The 23,417-nt window shown below is 43.5% G+C and overlaps 3 protein-coding genes across 4 annotated transcripts; 2 read left to right on the forward strand and 1 right to left on the reverse strand.

The window, feature by feature from the left end:
- Positions 1–1,367: 1,367 nt before the first annotated feature.
- On the forward strand, positions 1,368–6,711 carry LOC117580060 (cytosolic non-specific dipeptidase). 2 transcript variants are annotated; one of them, XM_034266310.1, is made up of 6 exons: positions 1,368–1,456; positions 4,851–5,619; positions 5,682–5,749; positions 5,813–6,077; positions 6,145–6,396; positions 6,469–6,711. In XM_034266310.1, exons 1-6 carry the CDS (start codon positions 1,419–1,421, stop codon positions 6,511–6,513), a joined length of 1,437 nt encoding a protein of 478 aa, XP_034122201.1. In that variant the 5' UTR covers positions 1,368–1,418; the 3' UTR covers positions 6,514–6,711. The 2 variants fall into 2 exon arrangements, with proteins under 2 accessions (XP_034122201.1, XP_034122193.1); XM_034266302.1 differs by lacking the exon at positions 1,368–1,456 and adding an exon at positions 4,269–4,417.
- LOC117580074 (dynein light chain roadblock-type 1) lies at positions 1,893–2,724 on the forward strand. Its single transcript, XM_034266322.1, has 2 exons — positions 1,893–2,115; positions 2,225–2,724. The coding sequence occupies exons 1-2, from the start codon at positions 2,095–2,097 to the stop codon at positions 2,570–2,572; spliced, it is 369 nt and encodes a 122-aa protein (XP_034122213.1). The 5' UTR covers positions 1,893–2,094; the 3' UTR covers positions 2,573–2,724.
- Positions 6,712–6,845: 134 nt separating the features above from the next.
- On the reverse strand, positions 6,846–21,936 carry LOC117580051 (inactive serine protease scarface). Its single transcript, XM_034266292.1, has 7 exons — positions 21,803–21,936; positions 19,229–19,595; positions 15,864–16,043; positions 8,522–9,282; positions 8,295–8,447; positions 7,957–8,225; positions 6,846–7,895 (listed from the first exon to the last, which is right to left on the reverse strand). Exons 2-7 carry the CDS (start codon positions 19,553–19,555, stop codon positions 7,603–7,605), a joined length of 1,983 nt encoding a protein of 660 aa, XP_034122183.1. The 5' UTR covers positions 19,556–19,595; positions 21,803–21,936; the 3' UTR covers positions 6,846–7,602.
- Positions 21,937–23,417: the final 1,481 nt, after the last annotated feature.

Consider the following 23,417-nt stretch of genomic DNA (forward strand, 5'->3'; position numbering starts at 1 on the left):
TGTCACAAAACAGCTCTGCGCTGATCCCACTACGAGCAAAAAAAGTGTTTGAGTGCGGGTATAAATGCGTTTGTGCTCAGGTCTAGATGACAAGCCTTGCTCAAAAAGCACACAAAAACGCATAAATAATCCTTGATAGGCCGCCGCCCTCTTTGGTTGAAGTGCTTCCATAGCGGTCTAGCGTAATCGAGTCCTGAACGTTCAAAGGGCCTTCACTCATTGCTGCACTCGGCTTGCTGGTAAGGAACCCATAATTTGCGTTGCTAATATCGGACGTTGTCGAAAACATGCAATGCAACTCCTTACCGTGCTGCGAGCTAGTTTTCTAGCATGCATTTTAATTAGTAGGCTTTTTACTTTGTGTTCTGTAATGTGAACGATATCTAGTGGTTGGCGATGTCTTCTACATCTAGATGTAGTCCTGAGTGCCGGGTATAAAAGTTGTGACGCGTAAAAAGCGTCTCACACGTCCCTTCTGGTTTTGTTGTTGTTCCTTTTCGTATTTTATTTTATTTTATTTTAATTCATGTGTGAAGACTTGTGTTGTGGAATATCAAGTCAAACGAAAATATATGTGATAAGTGACAACTAAAAACGCCATTTCGTAGGGAATGGCCATATCTATCAGATCACCAAATTGGGATCCGATTGGATCATTATTATAGCCAGAATGAAGAAAATAATTTGCAGTGGGTAAACCCACCCTACCCGCAGCTTTTGTTGTTATTTTTACATTCTCTCATACACACTCTGCTTAGCGCAGACACGTCTCTGCCTCTGCCTCTGCCTATGCCCTGACTCTGAAGCCTGTGGCTCTCGGGTAGGGTGGCGAGCTAAAGGAGCGTGTTGGCGTGAGTAGTGTTGTTGATGCAGATGACAGATGAAGAAAAAATGTAAAATTTGACAAATAACCGCTAAGGTGCAGATGTAGTACTGAGTGCCGGTTATAAAAGTTGTGACTCGTAAGAAGCGTCTCACACATCCCTTCTCGTTTAATTTTATTTTTATTTTTCTTTTTTTTAGTTTGCCGGCGATTTATCTATCTCTCTTCTTCCTGGAAACTGACCCACGCAATAAAACCTTCACGGCCACGTTTCCTTCTCTCCGCTCCCTTGCCACCATGCAACCCTTCTTTTAGATTCCCAGGATCCGCACCAGAGGCCGCTGTCTCCTCTCCTTCTCCAGCCCTGTCGACTATCGGCTACTTCGGAAAGACGTCCATAACAAACATCAAAATCGAGGAAAATAATTTAAGATTCACTGCATATTTACAGTATATTTTGAAAATTTAAGGGTGTATTTTGGTATACTTCCGAGGGTCTGTCGGTATATTTGATCGATAATTCAGCGGTCACACTGCCTACAGCTGTCTATTTAAACGTCGTCGGTTCGGTTAAATAAATTGGAAATTCGTCAAAATGTCAGAGCTTCCCAGTGAACTTCAGCAATTCTTCGCGTAAGTGAAAATATACTTGTGTGAGGGCATGGGTAACTTGAAATCCTGTTGCCTGTCGCTTCTAACGGGAGACAGATTGTGCGGGAAAAATCGGAGAGCGCCTGATAAGGGGCGATAGTCATTAAATGCCAATGCAAAAATCAAAATATTCTTGTTCGCCCTCTGGCGGAGTTAAAACACGCCAAAGATGGCGCTTACGTGTAATTAAAATGGCACTTTTAAGGAATGTTAAGCAATAGCTTTAACAGTACACAATTGTTCGAGCATTTTGCGAAGCTCTCGCTAAAGTCACGTTAGTTAGTTTGCTGGGCTTCATAATTACATTTTCATGGTTTAAAACGAGTGTCGAGAATATAAAAGAGCCTCCTTACGAAAATATTGGGAACTAAAGATCGCAGCTAAGATGAGACTTAAAATTGTTACAATTTCGGTAATGGTTCTGGGCTGACTACAAATGGTGTACCGTGGCAGTGGATGGGGTCTGTGCCTAGTCACTTTTCTAAATTTGTCATTTTACCAATAAAGAGTTATTATTGAAGCAGCAAGCTTAGCTTAGATTTATATCAAAAATTATTTTAATTATATTTGAGCTCCCAGCTGATCTCAACGCGTGTAGCTCTGACATACACTACATTACAATGCAGGCAGCCCAAACTGAGGTAAACACATATGCACATAAGTATGTACATATGTATATATGTACATCATACATATTTGCAAAATGTAGACCTCAAACAATTCTTATTCAACTAATCGCCAATTCCACAGCCCAAGCGAACCCAGAGTTATATTGATGAGGTCTACCGCCTTTTGGAAGAAAAGCCAGGAGTCGAAGATATATTAATTATGAATCGTTCGGGTGTGCCGATTAAAACTTCAATGGAACGCCAAGACGCACTCCAACATGCCTGCCTCTATGAGAACTTGCGTGAAAAGTGTCAGGCATTTCTATCGAAAATGGAGCCACCACAGCTCCTGACCGTGTTACGTGTTCGTACCAGACTACACGAGGTCCTGCTAACACCTGATGGCAAGATAACCGTTTTGGTAGTGCAAAATCCAAAAGATACACATCTTAAGGTTCAGGATTTGAAAGGCAATTCCTTAACTATTTAAAAATGTACTTTATTGGTTACACTAAAACCATTTTTCTCACATTACACACAGCCCAAACACACATAAAAATGCTCCTTTATTTAACTAGCTGAATACAAATTTCTATCAAATAAAGTTCTGCATAGAGCATAGGCTGACAACCAGCTCTCGAATACATGTTCAAGCTTCTTTGTCCCAGTGCAAATGGTGAGCTTAACATTAGCCTCAGCGAAGGTACGTTGCCCATCAATTTTCTGTTTATTAAGATAGCCAGCATATTCTGTAAATTCATTCTAAAACAGAAATATAATATATTCGTGTACTCGTATTTATAAGTTTCAGTTTTCCTATTTCCAGTGGCTAAACCCCTGACACCCTGTCCCGCAGCTTTTGTTGCTCTTTTTACATTCTCTCATTCACACTCTGCTTCTGCTTCACTCGGCCTCTGCCTCTACCCTACCCCTGCCGATTCATCTTCCGACTTTTATCCACCCCGTCCCGCAGCTTATATTTGTTTTTTTTTGTTTGCGATCGCTGCCTCTGCCTCTGCCGCGAGTCTGCAGTATGTCGGTCTAGGGAAGGGCGGCGAGCGTGTTGGTGTGAGAAGTGTTGTAGATGGAGATGACAGATGAAGAAAAAATTTAAAATATGACAAAACACCGCTGATTTGCAGATGCACTATTGTCCCAATGACCAGTTTTGGTGGCTGTTTACGCGAAATTAGCGCAAAGGCCTTATGACAGGGAGCAATTAGTATTTTGTATAAGTAAAATGAATTTGTAGCATTAAGATATTGAATTGTTTCATTTACGACATACTCACAGAAGTTTGTTGCTATAGAACATACATGTAATATGTGAATACGATAGAGAAGGTGGAAGAACATGCATTTAATAGGTGAATATCGAAATTGAAAAGATTAAATTGATTTGAATTTCGACTCGGTCGAACCATCAGCACTTGGCTTTTTATTTCGAGATTTTGATTCCGAACTGGTTGCGAGGAGTTGCGGAAAGAGTGGCCAAAAGCTTATTTCTTAAAGTTAAAACCAAGACTCGGTTTTTAACGCTCTGTATTAAAAAAAGAGTGACCATCAAAGATGCGTATAAGAAATTTTCATAGATGGCGCCACTTTCGAAAAATCTGCTGTGAAACCTAGCGGTCATTATTGCACAGAATGTGCAGGGAAAAAGTACCAATTTTATTGCTGTCTTAAATATCTCATAAATTGGAAAATACGATTAACTGATCCAATTTTTTTGATGCATTTTATTCTGTAATGTGAACGATATCTAGTGGTTGGCGATGTCTTCTACATCTAGATGTAGCCCTGAGTGCCGGGTATAAAAGTTGTGACGCGTAAGAAGCGTCTCACACGTCCCTTCTCGTTTTTTGTGTGCGGGCGCTGCTTCTGCCTCTGCCGCGAGTCTGCAATGTGTTGGCCTAGGGAAGGGCGTCGAGCTAAAGGAGCGTGTACTTGTACGTGTCTAAGTACTGGGCTTTAAAGTTAATTTGTAAACATTCCATGAAACGGAAGCCGTGAAAATAAGTCCCTTTTGTGGAGAATTGATTGAGAAATCGGATAAAAATATAGTTTTAGCTCGTAAACTCCTAACTAGCTGGTAATATTGAATAGAACATCAAAATCGAGGAAAATAATTTAAGATTCACGGCATATTTACAGTATATTTTGAAAATGTAAGGGTGTATTTTGGTATACTTCCGAGGGTCTGTTGGTATATTTGATCGATAATTCAGCGGTCACACTGCCTACAGCTGTCTATTTAAACGTCGTCGGTTCGGTTAAATAAATTATAAATTCGTCAAAATGTCAGAGCTTCCCAGTGAACTTCAGCAATTCTTCGCGTAAGTGAAAATATATTTGTGTGAGGGCATGGGTAACTTGAAATCCTGTTGCCTGCAGCTTCTAAGACAGAGACAGATTGTGCGGGAAAAATTGGATAGCGCCTCATAAGGGGCTATAGGCATATAACTGAATGAGTGAATGCTTGTTTATCAGTTTTATTTGGACGAACACAAAGATTTTCGTGGACGAGTAAAAGCAATGAACGGGGATTTGCATTTTATCTCGGACGACCGATGGCTGGGGTACGTTGCAAAAGTTTCTTCTCGTTATCTCTTTCTTTGTTTGATGAGTGATGGTTGACGAGGGGCGAGTAGAAGAGGCAGAAAAGAAAACCGCAAGCACGATTATCCATAGTTTTCTAGTTCATAGAACTTTTTTTTTTCTTTAAATATTTCACACGCCCATATCTGGCTATGATTAAATTTTTTCTAGCTTCGTTGATGGCAAGAAAGTCGATTATATAGATGTACTGAAGACTGCTGTGGGAATTCAGTCCGTATCGGCTTGGCCTGATAAGCGCGGCGAGATCGATCGCATGGTTGACTGGACCGCAGACAAGCTGAAGAGATTGGGCACAGAAATCGAGCTTGCGGATGTGGGTAAGCAGACCCTGCCGACCGGCCAGATAATTCCGTTGCCAAAGGTGCTGCTGGGGACTCTGGGGAACGACCCCACTAAGAAGACTGTCTTGGTCTATGGTCACCTTGATGTGCAGCCTGCCCTTAAGGAAGACGGCTGGGACACGGATCCTTTTGTGCTCACAGAGGTCGAAGGGAAGTTGTTTGGCCGTGGGGCATCCGATGACAAGGGCCCGGTTCTGTGTTGGATTCATGCAATAGAGGCATACCAGAAGCTGAATATTCCACTGCCACTTAACGTGAAGTTTGTGTTCGAGGGAATGGAGGAGAGTGGCAGCGAAGGCCTCGACGAACTGTTGATGGAACGCAAAAATGATTTCCTTGCTGATGTAGACTTCGTTTGCATTTCGGACAACTACTGGCTGGGAAAGAAACGTCCTTGCCTCACCTATGGTCTCCGTGGCCTGGCATATTTCCAGGTGGAGGTAGAGTGTGCCACCAAGGATCTGCACAGTGGAGTGTTCGGTGGCACCGTTCATGAAGCAATGCCAGATCTTTGCTACTTGCTTAGCGTACTCGTCGACAAGGACACCAAGATACTGATCCCAGGAGTGGATCGTGACGTGAGTGTTGATATCAGATAACACACGACTAGTTGCTAAGTCAAAAATTCGACACCCAATAGGTGGCACCGCAGCTGAAGAACGAGAAAGAAATCTACGAAAACATCGACTTTGAAGTGGCCGAGTATAAGTAAGTTAATCTTATCTGCTTAACTACATCGTAAATCTCTGTAATCGGTGCAATCTACGGCAGGAAAGACGTTGGTGTAGAGCAGTTACCGCATAACGGCGACAAAACGAGACTGCTTCAGGCCAGATGGCGGTTCCCCAGCCTGTCCATTCATGGGATCGAGGGAGCTTTTTATGAACCGGGCGCAAAGACTGTAATACCCAAGAAGGTAATTGGAAAGTTCTCCATTCGCCTAGTTCCCGACCAAGACCCGAAGCACATTGAGGAATGCGTTGTGAAGTACATCAATGAAAAATGGCTGGAGCGTGGCTCACCCAACAAGATGAAGGTCTGTGGATTAAGAGCCTCCAAACATTGGTGCAGGCTAACCAAATTTTGATGTTTGCGCTTTTTAGGTCGTCATGCTGTCAGCTGGCAAGCCCTGGACTGAGGATCCCAACCACCCACACTACGAGGCTGCGAAGCGTGCCATTAAGCATGTGTTCAAGGTGGAACCGGACATGACTCGCGAAGGTGGCTCCATTCCAGTCACCCTCACATTGCAGGAAGCTACAGGCAAAAATGTCATCCTTGTGCCTGTGGGTGCCTGCGATGACGGTGCTCATTCTCAAAATGAGAAGATCGACATTTACAACTACATTGAAGGAGTAGGTTTAAAAATAACGAATAGTTTTCCTTTTGAGTACTAACTAACCACCCTTTTCAAACCAAACTTTCAGACCAAACTCCTTGGCGCTTATCTGCACGAGGTGGGAAAGTTGTAGGAGAGCTACCATAGTGACCTACGAGTATCAACTACAATAGCGATATAACATCACAAACGTGCACTTACTATATACATACACATAAAATATTATCTTTTGTATTGAAATATTAAATCTTATCATACGCACATATGCACTCGAGTAAGCAGAACTTAGTCGAGAGTGTGATATAAATAAACATAAACGATATGTAGTGTATTCATGCAGTGTGTTGACAATTTTGACACCAATTCTTGGTCACAAACCGTCCGATAATTCTCTACTTTTACTCACTTTCGAAAGAAACATAGTTTAGTTTAACATAGTTAGTTTAGAAGAATTACAAGTTTTGATATATCTAAATAATTTTTCTTTATTTCAAATTTAAATTAGAAACTAAATTTAGATGAATAGACACTTTATACAACATTTTTAACATATTAAGATATTACCTACACGATTTACAATACACGATATAGGAAAAGCTTTAAATAACAGTAAAAATATGTGTAGATGCTGCAGCTGAGATGTGGTAGACGTAGAGATGGTGGTGGCGGTGGTGGTGCAGTTGTGTAAAGGAGTGCCGTTGTGCTTACGTCTAGAAAAAGTGCACTGGGCAGGACTTAACCTACGAAGTACACACATGGATTGACGAAAGTATAATGTAATCATTTATAATCTCAAATTTCAATTCAAATTCTTTATGGGTGGGTCCTCATGGTTCGTAATTAGGTTGGCCATTCAAAAATTCATGTGAAGAACCTATTGCTTAAGACTAATTATTGTACAACTCGGTAGTAGTTTTCTCTACTATTGAATTGAATTGGATCTACATGGTCGGAGAGCTGTGATTGCAACAGATTTAAACCGTGATGTCCCACTCAGGCTATTTTGGGTGCATAATTAGATATCTATAATGTGGGAGTGGCAGGTTGCGACTTAGAAAACAGTCGTGCAATGTAAGCTAAAGTTGCGATAGCTCAGCTAAAATCAATAGACTATCAACTGCCAGGCTGGAGCTGTTCTATTGTAGGTATTATTCAATCTCTTCGTTCACTGCTTCCCAGTACTCCTCATCGGAGAGCGGTTATCTATGCGTCCTTTTGGGGCTTAGAAGCGCTTCAGGAGCAGCGGCTTGTTCCTGTCGGCAAACGCCGTGTTAATCCACTTAATGTCGGGCTTGGCAAAGCGCACCGTCTGTCCGTCCCCGCAGGAGTTCTCGGCGCTGAAAACGCCCTTCAGGCGGACATTCGACCCGCTGCCGCAGGCGAGCGCGCTTCCCAGATCGAATTGGCATGCGTCAAACTTTGTGGCACTGCATACGCTGGTGGCGTCCGCTCCGCATTCGCTTCGTCCCTGTGACGATGTGTCAGTCACGTGCATAATGGCGCCCTCCTCATGAACTGTTTGTGGTTTGAGGAGTGAGTGAATAAATATGGATGTGTGGACGTATTCCGAACTTACTTGACAAAGCCTGCTTGCCCCAGCCGGAGGTCACGCACTGCTCCGAGGCCTGTGGATCCTCGTCGCTGATGCAGATTGGCTGGATGTGGGTGGCGAACTCCAGGCGTTTATCCAGTCGAATAATGGCCAGATCGTTAGCATTGCTTGAGGAGGCATATGAGGGATGGACGTCAATGGACTTGGCCCCTGTCAGCTGGAAGGGCAGTGGCTCGTTGGTGCTTCCAAGCTCCCATTCTCCTGCCTTGATGCGTATGTCATTAACCGGCAGCCTAAACGTGATTCGATTCTCATTAATATTGACAAAAAATTGAATGTCACTTGTGCAGTCATGCTCGTACCCGTTGACGCAGCTGGCGGTGGTCAGTACGAACTCGTCTCCAATTATGGCACCACCGCAAAGCAGCGTCTTGCTAGACTCCCGCAGAATCATTGCCTGCCATGGGATCTCGGCAAAGTTGGCATCTAGGTCCTTAATACCAGTTGGCTTAGTGCTGCGAAAGAAAAATCAATACCAGTCAAAATTGTTGAATGTTGTTGTGGGGAGCCCTAAGCTTTGGTTGCTTACCGCTTATTTCTCGTGGCGCAAACGCCAGCCAAGTTGACTGGCCACGGGTCTACGTAATTCGGATCGCGGCAACATTTTCCAGGTGCTCCGCTCTCGGCCTGCAAGCAGTCGGTGAGGGGTACTCGGAAAGCCGCTTCCATGGGGGACAGCTCGACAGGTGTTTCGGAGAGCACGCCAATGGCATTGCAGTAGCTTTCGTCCGTGCAGACCAAGGCAGAGGCGCACTTGGCAAAGTATTTTGGGACATTCAAGGTCTGTGGCGTTGGGAAGATCTGTGGCGACAGCTGATCCTCGCCGCGGTACACTGGCTTCTCATTAGAGGGTTGCGGCACACGGTCTGGCTCGTAACGAGGATTCTCCCGGTGAGGAATCTCATTCACCGATACGGGAGGCAAATACTCGTTGGTAGGCCGACGGGTAGTCTGAAGCTGGCGCTGTGTCGGTTGTGGTCGGTAGGCGGGTTGCGTGGGTTGGGTTTGCGGGCGTATGGTCGTGGGTGGTGGTTGGTAGACGGTACGTCGGGTTGTCTGGGGGGACTGTTGATACACCGGCCGACGAGTCGTCTGTGGTGGCAGGTACTCGTTGGTAGGACGAGTGGTGGGCAAAGGACGTAGGGCGGGCTGCGTCGTGCGAACGGCGGGCACCGTGGGGTTGGTGGGCAGCGGGAACGTCTTGTCAGGCAGGTTAAATATGTATCCGTCTTCGGTCAGCGTTGTAGAGGGCATCCGGCAGCACACCTCGGGAGCGTAGCAACGGTTGGGCTGCAAGAAAAAAAAGTGGAATAGTGTTAGCGATGGCATGGGCAAGAAATATCAGTTGGGGCCTCAGTACATCCAGCTGGTAGTGACTGGTCATTGTAGCGCTTCGTTCATGAGCCAGCTTATCAAATTGCAGCATTTTCTGATCACTGGTTGACTGGCAACGGGTTGCAACTTGGTCATTAAGGCGGCCATGCTGTCTGGGTGTAATGTGTATATGTCTGTGCGGTTTCAGGCTGAAAACGACACGCCGAGGGCGGGGCCTTTGATATGCTGCAGTGGCAGACGCTAGTGGATGCTGATTCAAGTTTGTCAGCCGAATCTATTGTTCGCTGAAGCTCTCAAATATATGTACGTATGTAGGTATACATATATGCTGCCTTCCATGCGGAGGTTTGACAATTTGATGGAAGGAAGGAGCTGATGGCCAAATGAGGTTTCAATATGGATTCTGATTCTAATTCTGATTAATAGAGTCATAGGCTCTTATTTATCGACCTGCTAACTGCTAACGCTAACTGGCTAAATTATGTATAAATAGGCGTTTAGTCAGCGGGTGGCGTTCATAAGACGAGTATTATTTCGTGCATAAATCCATACACATACCTACATAAATATACATACATATGTACATGGTATGTACATATGTGTGCTTTGAGAATGTATCAAGTTGCGGAACCCTTGGAAATTACTATTCAAATGGGAAATCATTTGCATATTTTTTAGAAGTCCACAAATTTACTGACTCTGTTGGCTGGCGGTTCGAATTGCTGCCTGCTTACGCAATCATCGCGATTATCATTACCACAAAAGAGTTGAATTAAATGGCACCCCAAGCTCCCCCTCCCTTTCCCCACTCGCGGCGAATTTTCACACGCCGCTTGAGCCCCAAGCTCGGCCCCAAGTCGAGATGTCATCGGGACACGACCTTGGGCTTATTGTTTCGCGTAATTTGTAACTCGTAAGTCAGAGTGCAGCCGCCGTCGCCCGTAATGTTGGAGTAAAGTGCCCATTTGTTGAAATTAAATAAAATCTCATCCGTGGTCAGCTGATAAAGGCAGCAGGCAGCAGACAGCCGCGTGCTGACTGCTGATTGCCTGAATGGCAAATTAATAATAATTATTAAAGTATATGCGCTTCCGTTTGACAAGTCTTGGTCTGATCTGTCCAGGCCGGACCGGACCGGACCGGCTGAGCTTGGCCCAATTTCCGATCATTAATTGTGCACTGTCCTTCTGCTCTGGCGGCTCCGCTTAATTTCTCAACATTATCATTAGGCGCAACTGGCGACCCTCTGCGTAATTTCCATTAATTAAGAGTTAATCAAATGTTATCTTAATGCAGACATCACTCATTGCAGCGAAGACGTGTGGAGCGATTAAACGCATTACATTTTATGTAATACACGAAATACACATGGTACCAAAGGATGCCATACGACAGCCAGAAATCGAAGCAATGTCCAATGACAATTTCGGTAAGCGAAAAGAGCTGGCCCAGTCCTTGCCTCCAGACTTACTCAGCCCTACTGTCGAGCTTCACCTGATCACCGATTACTTGTGCGCGCTGGCCGTTGGTCGCTGGTCGCCGGCATTGCTTATGATCAATCATTTTGCGGCCAGATAACAACATCAACAATGAAAACCATAAGCTACTTGTGTACCACTGACAGCTAAAATATGTAATCGCCTGAAACCAGCCACAGCAGCAGCAACAGCAACTCAGAAATGCTTTTAATAAATGTTGTTGGTTGGTCAGACCAGACAACGTGTCCATTGTTGACGTTTTCGTTGTATTTGTTGTTGTCTCTGTCTCATAGATTGTCTGGCGCAATTTGTAAATAATGTTGCAATTATTATAAGCATTCGAATATACCATAATACCCGTGGATAATCGAATTTTTGAAATTTAGCTTTCTTGGCATTTCCAAGTTCAATGCTTGCTTTATACCCCAATGGGCAGCCGCTGCTTGAAGGACATGCCAATTTCCAAGTCGATCTGCAGCTCCGAAATTTATGACTAAAATGTTTCACAGCAAAGACGAAATCATTTTTATGACCGCATTAATGTGCCACTAGCACATCAATAAATTCCTAGACTCTTGCTCTTCGTTTTTTCCGCCTGCAATTTATGCGCCTATAAAATTAGGCAATTTTCGATGTGGCCGTTTTATGAGCCTAAGAAGCAATGAAGAAGCTTCTTCGCGTCAGCACCGCTGTCGTCTCGGCCCTGAGTGCATGCAAGTCGCCAGCCGCTTGAAACCAAGTTTGGCGCTTAAGTCTTTTGTTTATGTTTGTGCTGCCTGCAGCGCAGTTTATGCATAGGCGTCAGACCAGGGGCTCGTGTGTTAGTCAATAATTTACGACCCTACCGGACGAAATATAATTTAGAAATAGGCGTAGCCTTACTTATAATACCAATGAATTATTTCTGCAGACATAAGAGCATATTCACAGATATTAACATATGGTTAATTAAGGTTTAACAAAGCAAAGACACTGACATTGTATTGATCTCGCACACCAATAAAATCATAATAAGAATTAGAATATTATTAATTGTTATTAGAGTAAAATAAAATAACAATAAAATGACAGCCACATGAATCCCCATGAAGAGTTACCAACAGTAATTCACTGTCAACGACTTTCTGCCTGTGCTTTGTCTCCACCGGGCTGAATTCGGCTTGGACTTCGAGTTCGATCTAGACCTTGGGTTAACGCTTCACTTCCCGCTCCACGTCGACTCCGATGTGCTTTGGTGAGTATGTGGTACGTGGGCGCCTTCTTCCGATTGATATAGTTTTCAAGCGGAGCACCAACGAACTAAATTGAGGTCGGAACTACCTTTTTTAATGGAATTGTGCATCTACGCAGCCACGTTCACCTTATTGGCAGCAAACCTACGTCCAGCGTGAATCTACAAGACTTATCCCAGCCAGCCTCAAACCGGCTTTCCCAAAAACAGTGTTTTGCACGCATTAGTTCGTAGGAACTGAACGGCCACGACGAAATGATAAATGGCCAGAGTGCAAGTATGCCCTATAACATTCATAATTATCGGTGATTTGGTGTGCCAGTGAAGGCATGCGTGCTCATCGATTGACTCGACCCAACTCAAAATCCGCTTCCATTAAAACGATGTTCATGCTGGCGCTAGCGTGGGTATGTTATCGAGTCAGCTATGCCAAACGATGGGCATAAAGTCGCTCAGCATACTACATTGCACCTGGCCGTGCAGTGGCCATCCGCTTCCATTTCCAGAATCAAGCTTAAGGTACTGCCTATTTGGAAGTCTCCCGGTCTTGGCCTCAGGTCCCAGCCCAGCACGACCTTGATTGCATTCCGCGCATTTTCAACTGCTAAACTACTCAAGTCATTTCTCCCCCTTGTACTCCTGCATGTCGGGGATGGGGAGGCGACTCGGAGCAACTGGTTGCTAATACAGCTGTTTCTGTTGGTTTCTTGGTCTGCTGCAGACTGACGACACTGGGCTGGCTCCAGTGTGCATTTTGTAGTATACCACACAATTGGCGTCAATGCCTGCATAACTTAACGAGTTCGAGGCATTATGGTGCGTAATTGACGTGAAGCGTACGCTGAGGAGTCTGCGATCGGGGGTAATTTTATAGGAGCACCTGAGCGAGGGCCAACAAGAAAGGCATACTGGTCGGAGGTCATCGACACTAACTTACCCTATGAACTCTTGAACTCGTCGAGCATTTCAATTCAGCATGATTTTTGTAGTAAATTCTGTACATATTTACATACATACATACATACAGTTGCGGCAAAAATAATAGCAGCGCGTGGTACAAGTCTTTATTGTTTAAAAAAATGGGTTCTATACATTTTTTGTACTTGGAAGTAATATAAAGTAGGTTGAGATGTCTTCTATCTGAGAGAAGTGTCCTTACTCTCACCCTTTTGGCGGATCTCAATAATTTTTTCAATTTTTCGAAAAAGAAGCGAAATTGAACGGCAACAAAAATAGCACCCATAATTTGTATTTAATTGATATAATAATCGGTAGTTTAAGTCGTTTGTAAACAGAAAGTTAAAAAATATTAGTTTTTATGAGTCGTCGAAAGCACTTTAGCGAAGAAAAAAGCCAAAGGATTAAAACTTTAACTCCAAAAGAAGAAAGCTAACCTTATGAGAGGTAAATAGTAAATTTCTCATCTACAATGATTCTTAATGCTTTAAAACATGTTACCAACAGGAAGCTCGTGAAAGAATTGACGCAATATACACTTTTCGGTTGAAAATGCTTGGTTCTGAGTGCAAGATGGGTTCTTTAAAGCCGGCCACATAGCTTGAAGTGGATCTTAAAGGTTAAGCAAAGCTAGATTTAGCTTAAAAGAATATAAATTAGGTTTTCGAAGTCTGAGAAAAATTCCAGTTTAGAAAAGACACCATGGGGCAAAGTAAATACAATATAGAAAAAACACTGGAATTGGCCCAAATATATTTGGATAAGATCCTGTGATCCGGAGAAAGCCAAATTTTTTGTTTGTTGCCAAAACTTTAGATCTTATGTAAAATGACTACCAAATGAAAAACACAACCCTTTGACACATATTAATATCTAATAATCATGCTGAGACAAGAATCATGGTATGTGCATGACTTTCGTATTATGGAGGTGGTAAAGTACCCGTGCTGGAATCGAAGATGAATCAACATGGCTTTGTTATTATGTTATTAAACAATAACGCTGCCTTATATGCAATAGAAAATGCCGTTGAGTTGTTTTTTTTCTCAGGGAAAGGACCCAAAACAGACCAGATAGAGAGCTCTAAGGGGTTTTAAAACAGTGACTTTCATGCAATGTTTTCTCTTGCTCAGTCCCCAAATATGAACCATAGGGAATATTTTTTTAGAACAGTTAGGGAATATGTTTCTAATACGCAATCAAAGATAAAGTATGACATTTAGGGGTTCTGCCAGGTTTGTGGAGATGAATCCCCCAGGAAAGACGCGAAAATAAGGTTACATTTTATGACAGGACTCTCAACCTTTTTTTTACTGCAAAAAGCTTTAAAACAAATTATAACCTTTAAATACAATTAAAGTAAACCATAGTAATGAAAAATTGTGGAGACTTCTTTAAAATTTTAAGTTTTTTGAGCTTTTATGAAATTGGTGCTGTTGCCGCCCAAATAACGGAATAATCATTTTCCTTCCAAATATTTCCAACTAAAGCCATCAAAGCACCCCATCTCTCGGATAAGTTGAATTAAGCCTCAAAGTTGAAATAATAGTTTTAAAAACCTTCATTAGAACCATTGTTTTAACAAAATATATTAAAGAAAAAAATTATTTTCGTGGTGCTATTTTAAACGCCGCAGCTGTACATACATATGTACATATGTATGTTTTTATAATTCTTGGTAGTTGGCTCTTTCTTGGTAAAGAAACTGAATAAAGTATCAAACAGATTATTTCTGACAACTCTAAATATGTGAGCTGTGTACACAAAACGCATCCATTGAGATGAATCAATCCTTCAGCATGTCACGTTCAGGGAGTATACAGTATACCCGGACAGTGGCTGAGTACCGAGCACAAAACTAAAACGATTTTGCCTTAAATGCGATCTGCAGCTGCAGGGACGTCCGTCTTTGCCTGGGCTGCAACATATGTACATACATCCAGACGGTGCATGCAACAATAACGTACGCAACCGACCCGTTTTGTTGGCCGTTGCATGTAAACAAATTATGCAATTGCAATAGCCAGTGGAAATATCGAGATGTCCCTTTGCCCCCCTACCAGATCATCTCTTGGTAGGCCGTAATTTAACACTTTTTTGGCTTGAATGTATATTGCATTATTGGAAGGTAAGGTCCAACCGCATTCCAATTTGATTGCACCCGACGGCGTCAAGTTCGTTGCCTGAGTGCTGCGCATTAACATTTCCCCTTGTGGCAATGACAGAGATATGTACGAGTACATATATATGTATGCATGTACGCATGCACCGATGTATGTACGGATGTATTTAAATATTTATGTACGAATACACATGGGGCATACCACACGCAATACCTTCATATGGGCATAAATATTCATATAACCGTCACGAGAACGTACATTTAGTTGTACATAAATATGTACATGTATGTATGTTTATAACGTCACCCTTCAAATATATCCAAGTTTACAACCACCCACCCGGTCGGTTAGAGCTCGGGAGAATCTCGAGACAAAAATCAGATCACTGGGGGAATAAAACTAATTGTGTGCTAATAAGCTGTCGGAATATGTGTGATGGTTCGGTTGCTTGATTGTTTTTTTGTTTGGCTCTTTGGGGTTTCCCCATGTGCTTGCTGCATCGCAGGGCTTATGAAATGCGCTGGGATCGGTGTGGTCGACTCTGATTCCGCCAACGCAGGCGGAAACTGCTTCTGCTCTGATCGCTTTGTTTCGGGCGCTTGTCTCATTATTAGTGCATCAAAGAGGTTTTATTCAGCTGCCGTGTGTTATACTTCTCAATCCGAACATATGGGGAAACCCTGCATACTAAGTAATCTGCTTCTTGCGGTGTGTTGGCCCGATGGAGTCGAGTCAGCCGAAACTTACCCCTTGCTTCTTCACATAGTTGATGGAGCTGATTTCCCCACTGCGGCAGTCTTGGGGCGCTACACAATCCGAGTCACGTGGACAGGTCTCAAACGGCACAGGTATGGTGGTCGTTGTGGTGGTGGTGGTTGTTTGTGGTGCGCGATAGGTGCAGCAAACGTTTGAGTCCGGCTCGCAGTTCTGTAAGACAAGGAGAGACTGCAATGAATAATTTCCAAAAGACAGACATTCGCTGCTTCAATTAGAGATAAGACACCCCACCCACAATCTACCAACTGTCAATGCGACTCGACCACTTGGGGTGTACTTGACCAGTGCAGCAGCCATGAATCGTTTGCACTCTGCAGCATTAATTGAGAGACAGCCGTTGCTGTCGTCTTTGTCAAGAGGTCACCAAAGTGCTGGCAATTGCATTAATGATGTGTTAAGAAGTGTTCAGGCAGGTGCCTGGCACTGGGGCTCGGCTACAGCAGTAGCATTTGCATTGAACTCTGCCGCCGCGGACTTGAACATGTTCAACCGAACCCTCGCTGATGCTTTTGAACATTTTTTACTGGCTTTCAGCAACTCAACATTTGAAAATTAACTTTGTCTGCTGCAGTGAAAATTACATGCATACGTAAATAAGAGTACATAATAAATACATACATACATACATATGTATGTAGCTGTGCGACCCGAATGTAGATTTCCCAGACTGAGAAAGATCTTCAAGTGAGCAGATTTCTCAAAGATACCCGCACACAGTAGTTTTGAAGCTGACACTCAATACATCAATTCGACCTGTAAGATCATATTACAAATCAAAGTGTCCACGTTTAATTTATTCCTGCCTTAATGGCTCCCAAACAAGAAAATCTAATATCGGAAACCCATTTAAAAGCTGGCGTGCCGTGCTTTGCGTTCTGAAGAACGACCTTGAGCAATGAAGAGACTCAGCGCGAGCTTATTTTCGAGCTGAGCATGATAGAAGGGTAATAAATGGGTATAAGCCACAAGATTGAGTTTAAGCACGGGTTTTCGAAAGTGCCAGGATCTGGTTTTTAGATGAACTGGTCATGGAATGGAATGGAATGTTAATGCTTAAACCAAAAGGGGGGCAAGTCATTAGATAAATTTATGACAAATGTCTAGATTCGGTTATACTCGTGTTACGTACTCGGTTATACGCACGTGGCTTATGGAAAAAAGAGCTGACAAGTGTTTGCTTGTGGCGGCATCAGTTTTCCGTTTTACGGGATCTAAGCTGGAGCTGGAGCTGTAGTTCTAAGGTTTAAGGTTTAACTATGTGTTCATATGTATATACTATAGATTGATCATTATGTGTGTGACTCACAGGTTGATAAACCCATCAAGAGGCGGAACAACTGAATAAGATCTCCTCATTAATACCCACACGCAAAGCGTACTTTTTGACATCATCGGCTGAGAAATATGCGAGATTTCATTTCTATTTGTGTTCTTTAATTGCTTGCCTGTGCTGTGCTGTGCCCGTGTCTTGCAGTCGTTTCGATAATTATAATTATTCCCATCTGCTCACTCGAGATAAAATATTTGTTCACATTGCTGACTATTGACTAAATAACTTTGCATGCTCAGTATTGCGCATACATAGCTTCCCGATAAAATTAGCCAGATTTCCCGCTTCGCATCATTACTGATAAAGTGTGCGAAAAGCCAGCGATTTTCCCGTTCGCTCCCCTTCCCCCAATTATTTTTTGTGCTGCTCATCAACAGTAAATCAATGTCAAGATCTCAAACGGCTTACGATTGTTCAAACAAGTTGCCTAGTTTGGCTAGACACTCTCCTGTCAAGCTGGTCTCGTCTGTCTCGTCTTGATCTTGTCTTGCGCGAAGAACTAACCGAGAAACGCCCACGAGTCTAGGTGACAATTGTTGGGTCTCGGTCTTTCCGCCTGCTGTTTACCCACCACAAAATGTGTTCACAATTTGTGTGAGCAGACTATGGCAAAGTTTGATGGTTTTAGGCGCTTGTAGTAGGAGTAAATAATGTCAATTGACTGGCGCTGAAAATTCAGTCGGAAGGTGAGTGTTGGCGATGGTTCAAACCACTTTGGAAACCTACCGGAGCATGCATGCATGCAGCGTTCTGTGCAGCTGAGTTTGTCGCCATTAAAAACGCATTTCTTGTTGAGATTCGACTGGCCAAACTTGTCGCTGCACTGGGCTCCGCTGTACCGGTCGGTCAATGGGTCAAATCTTCACTCCGCGCCGCAAGAGTCGCAGTCGCAGCTCCTTAGCATCAATAATTTTTAATTAAAAAACATAATTCAGAAGTTTTGCAATGTGCAGTATGCGGTGTAGTGAGAAATAAAATGCATATTTTATATCCAACTGTCACCAAATACTTCATTAGGGGTCCGCCGGCAAGCTTGTTGCCGAAGTCTTCACCTTGGGTCTCGTCGCCCATAAGCACGAGCCCAATCGCCAGAGTTGCCTTTTGCATCACAAGAATGTCAGTTTGCCCTAAATGACTTGCACAACTTTCCACCGTTGTACGTTGTACATGGCTCTTTTCCCGTCCTGCCACTGCTGTGCACCGTCGTGTCAGCAGCTCCATATGCACCTCCAAGGGTGTCGGGTGAGGAGGAGGAAGCCCCCAAGAAAAGAGAAATCCGCGCTCAAGTTCAGACTTTGCTGGAGCACAGGCACAGGTGGATGAAACAATCGAGCATCGATCGAAGAAGCATTGCATTGCACTGCGAACGTCTTGTTTGTATTATTTATGAACGCGAAGGGCTGCGAAGCCACTGACAAATATGCAAAGCAGCAGCGGCAGCAACGTTTTTACATACTATACGTTTATGTGCATGTGAATGTGGATGCGAAGCAAGCTTGGCGAGGGGCAATTAAACATGAACTTCGCTTTTTACTTTCTGGGATTACGACATTCCCATCCCGATACCGGGGGGTGGAAGTCTGGGCTGGGCAGCGGAGTGAGCGGAGTGTACATATGTATGTATTTATGTACGGATTTCGGTACTGATGAAAAACTGGAAAATAACGGTAACTGTGCTCCACGACAAGAGGTTGAGGTTAACGCCACCGATCAGCAAGAGCAGGCTGGCTAATCAAGCAAAGCAACAGCTACGATTGAAATATTTTACGCGTTATCGCTGAGGACGGCATTTTAATTTTTTGATTTTGGGTCTTCTGTGGACACGCTACGCAGAGCACGGAGCTTGATAGCTTGCTCGGAGCACGATAAATTTATTGTTGTTTTTGCGTGGCTGTCAAAACCCAAATCAATGTCCATTATGCAATAGACAAGTGGATGAAACGAATGAATGTGTGCTCCAGGTTAGGGAGTGCACGACCGCTGTTGGGCTCTAATTGGGGCTTACCTGGATCTTGGGCAACTGCTGGGTGTAATACCCATTCTGACATTGATCCTGGCGCACGCACTGCTGGCCGGAGGCGCACTTCAGGAACTCCTTGGGCGGCAGGTAGGTGGGCCCCTGGAAAGGCGAGGCCTGGCGGCTTATGATGGCGTGATTCAGGAAGACGTTAGACGCGGCGTTCACGGAAAAGTGGGTTTCCTGGTGCCCCTTTGCGCCGTTCTTGTACTGGCCATTGAGGAACATGTTGCCCTGATATTCAGCGCTGGCCAGTGCCAGAGCCATCATCGCCATGGAAACGACGAATACGAGCTGCTCTCGAAACCGGAACATGGCTTTTTCCTTCACTTAGCTGTGTATTGCTACTAAAAACCTGCGAGGAAGACACAGTTTGTATTTTAATAGTGTGTAACAAACAGCATACCCTAGTATGTATGTAAGTACAATGTTTAAAGACAAAGGGGGCAGGGGGAGGGGTGACATTTAAGAACACGCAGACTGACAAGCGTTATCGATTGAGCAGTGTTTCGTCGTCGCTGAGGGATCGTGAAAGCGCCATAAAAGTCGAAAAGTTGGAAATGCGAAGCCACCCGAGTATTTGTCAGCTATGGATATGGATGATATTGCATAGATGATGGGGCAGGTATTCGGACCTGAGATCATGGCAAATGGCACTTGCTGTTCGGGCAACGCTGAAGACGGAGTAGCTTGTCCAAAGGAGGAGCTTAATTTAACTTAAGACAACTCGTCTTGGCACGGTTGGGTGTGAGATTACCGGTCCCCGACGTGTTTCATGCTTCTAAACACTTTTTCAATATGTGTTCCCCATACGTAGTACTACACATGCGTGTGTGCAGGTAGTAACGACCACGTACGCATGTATGTATGTATGCATGAAATTTGTCAGAGATTCTTAGTCAGTTAAACGACTCCTCGGGTGGCCCTGCTACTGCTGTCTGCTCTGATGGATCTGAAGAAGTCTACGCTACGCAAAGGGGAGTCTGTCGTTTGGTGTTAGTGCGTCAATTTCAAAATTGACGATACTAGATAGCATGAGCATGAGAGGATGCCAATGGAAAGACTGTTTGACGGGAATTTCCACAATAAGATCCGGATATGCATGATTTGGCAATATCTATCCTGAGTCAGGTCGACTAAAGGCTGTGTCTCAGGTATCTTGGCTCATAAATCGTTAGCTTGATTGTTTTAACCTGCAAGAGCTGGTGAAATTTGCATGAGACCATAAACAAAGTCTCAACAAGAACTTAACCGAGCTCGAGACGAATCGCTAAATCGATCTGTGAGCCAAATCGCGGGATGCGTTCCACGTGAGTCATACTTAAAAATAGTTGAATATAAACAAATCAAATTGCGGGTTTTTACCAAACAAAATTAGCATACAATATTTTCAGAGTTTCTTCGATTCATCGATCGACTATTCATTTTGCCTTGGGATCTCGAAATTCTGCGAATTTCTACTTTCTATTTCAAGAGCTTAGAATTTATGGAGTTGCGTATAGTATTTTTGCTCGTATTCATATGCGCAGTCAGAAATCAACCCGCGGCTGGCTACTACACACGATTCGTTGACACACTTTCAGAGGGAATTGATGAACATGTTGTCCAAATTGCGGGAAAACACAAAAGACTTTAGCGACAAACTTTCTTGAGGTTCAAATCGGGGCCTGCTAATTAATTGAATCTCAGCATTGCCAATGGCAAAAAGCTCAACCATTCGGTAAATGCATACATACATTCACATATGTACATACAAGTGTAAATTGCTTTACTTTTACATGCCTATGTACTTACGTATGTACATATGTTTGTATGTACATTTGTAGGCAAATTGTCTTTTGTTTTGTGTTGGGCTGGTACGATTAGTAATGTAATGTCCGCGCATTGCTGGGAATACTCCTAAGTTTCAGCATCTGTGGTGTCTGAAGCTGTTCTGCGACCGCTTTTCACATAAATTAAAACTTCAGATCTTTGTGCTGCTGTATTTTGCAACAGTGCAACAAAACACAAAACACAAAACAACATGCTGCAAAGTTTAGATCGCATCTCCAACAAATAAATTTCCACCACTCCAAGCAACGGTCGAAATGGTTGCAGTTACAGACAAGACACTGCAGAATGGGGAGAGGGGACACATGGGTGGACAGACAGGCAGATGCAAAGGCAGAGGCAGAGGCAGGGACGGACTCGGCATCCGCAGAGGAGCGACAACTGCAACTGAATCAATGAAACTATCCATCAATCAATCAACTGCTGATGAATTTAATTTCTATCCACAAAAGGCTGCGTCAGCATAATTTATACTCGTACTCGTGCTCGTAGTAGCGGTATAAATTGCAGCATCTGTGGATGAGCCCCTATAGAGGTCTGGGAACACAAGGAATTTGCTTTTCTCGAACGTCCTTTATTTTTTCACTTCACCACCAAGTGGCCAGTCACTTTTGCGGTTCGATATGAGTCTGTGGCTGTGGCTGAGCTGAGCAGTTCTCATTGAACTTGGGTCTGAGCACTTTTTGCATATGACAACATACCGAAAACTGAACTATGGACGTAGTCGCTTACACTGAAAAAATTCCAAACACCTCTCGAAATCGAGCGCGCGTACGAACAGCTTGAAAATGATTGTGAATATTTTCCCAAGATCGTCTGTTTTATATGTACCCAGCAGGCTCTGCTCGCGTCGCAGCCACTCCGCAGCCTCAGACGGTCGCAGCAGCCCCAAGCAGCGCAGAAGAGGCTTCAGCTGTAGCAGAAGATGCCAACAAGTGTATTGGTACGAGTAAAACCAACAAACACGATACGTTTGCAGCACAGTCAGCCAATGAGTCAACCTCAAAGCTAAAGCCAACGCCAACGCCAACGGCAAAGCCCACAGCGACGCTCACTCTCATGCTCACTCAAAACTTTCGTTTTGGCGTCTCTGAGAGTAAGCTTCAAAAGTTGGATGTCGGCGTGTGGGTGCTCGTGCTTGGCTCCGGGAACACGCATCACCGTGCTGAGAGTCGGCTTCTCTTCACTCTACTTTATTTTACTGTGCGCATTCTCAGCGGATTTCGGCTTGTCCAGGTCCAGGGATTTAATTTGTTTTCGGCAGCTTTTTGCTTTGCCAATTCAGTGGGCTTTACATTTTCATTAGTAGTTATTTGGTCTTGTTTCTGATTTTGGTAATTTTTGATTGCTTAGCTATAGTTGCTCTAGATTAGTTGTGTTTATCTCTAATTTTCCTCGAATATTAGCCTAACATCTATCTTTCCTGCGTTCTGCTGGGTTCAGCGCGTGGTGCAGTCATTGCATATCAACGTCCAGACAAAAAAAATGTTTGGCTCTTTGGCTCGTTCTAATGGAATTCGTTCTTTGGGACAAGTTTAGCTAATATATAGTTTGTTTTTGCGTGCGGGCATCGGCATAAACATAATATAGGGAGCGGGAGAATACTATTTAATCGATTTGTAGTGTCCATAAAGCACTTTTTGTGGGATTCAATATTATTCAATTATGAGGATCGTAGTAAGTTAAATGCGCTACAATGAAATGGCGGAAAAATACAAGTCCGGGCAGTTCTAGGCTCCATCACTATCCCAGTCTCCAAGTGCACTGCTGCATCCGCTTTCCAATACTCATTTGGCGTGGAGAAATTGAAACCAAATCAGAGCGCCAAGAAACTCAAATCCATTCCACAAAACCATGTTACAATTTGTCAAAACAAATTTAGTCAAAACATCAGCAACACCACCGTGTGGCTTATGTATAAATCAATCTGATTTTTATATCGATTAGGCACATGCTAATTATTGCTTTTTTAGTTCGTTCAACATATACATGAATATTTAAGGAGAGGGATATATGTACATATGTACATATTTAGGTGGAGCTGAGGCCACTTCAGTACATATATGTACATAGGTTCATCATTATTTCATTATACCCCGAGTCTGTACGAGTTGATGTTATGCTTATCAAAAGTTAGTACAATTAATGGATATTTAACAGCAGATTTAGGATTATGGGCGATGCTTAGAAATTTAAAAGCGGGTTAAGGTCGGCTTTGATCTGCGGCCAGCAGTTACGGCCCCGAATCCTCTTCATTTTGCAAATCATCTCTTTACCAATGATATCTATTATACTTCAGTTGTTTGATATATACATAAACACATACATACATACTTATGTACATACA

This window comes from Drosophila guanche, unplaced genomic scaffold (assembly GCF_900245975.1).
Source record: "Drosophila guanche unplaced genomic scaffold, DGUA_6, whole genome shotgun sequence".
Taxonomy (NCBI): Eukaryota; Metazoa; Arthropoda; class Insecta; order Diptera; family Drosophilidae; genus Drosophila; species Drosophila guanche.

What these genes read in the sequence shown, in the direction of transcription:
- LOC117580074 (XM_034266322.1), top strand. Translation starts at nt 2,095, where the DNA reads ATGCAGGCAGCCCAAACTGAG. An exon ending in TGCAGGCAGCCCAAACTGAG is followed by an intron (nt 2,116 to 2,224) that starts GTAAACACATAT and finishes CCAATTCCACAG; the next exon opens with CCCAAGCGAACCCAGAGTTA.
- LOC117580060 (XM_034266310.1), top strand. Translation starts at nt 1,419, where the DNA reads ATGTCAGAGCTTCCCAGTGAACTTCAGCAATTCTTCGC. An exon ending in TCCCAGGAGTGGATCGTGAC is followed by an intron (nt 5,620 to 5,681) that starts GTGAGTGTTGAT and finishes GACACCCAATAG; the next exon opens with GTGGCACCGCAGCTGAAGAA. An exon ending in TTTACAACTACATTGAAGGA is followed by an intron (nt 6,397 to 6,468) that starts GTAGGTTTAAAA and finishes CCAAACTTTCAG; the next exon opens with ACCAAACTCCTTGGCGCTTA.
- LOC117580051 (XM_034266292.1), bottom strand. Translation starts at nt 19,555, where the DNA reads ATGTTCCGGTTTCGAGAGCAGCTCGTATTCGTCGTTTCCATGGCGATG. An exon ending in AGCAGTTGCCCAAGATCCAG is followed by an intron (nt 16,044 to 19,228) that starts GTAAGCCCCAAT and finishes CTTGTCTTACAG; the next exon opens with AACTGCGAGCCGGACTCAAA. An exon ending in ACCGCCAGCTGCGTCAACGG is followed by an intron (nt 8,226 to 8,294) that starts GTACGAGCATGA and finishes AATCACGTTTAG; the next exon opens with GCTGCCGGTTAATGACATAC.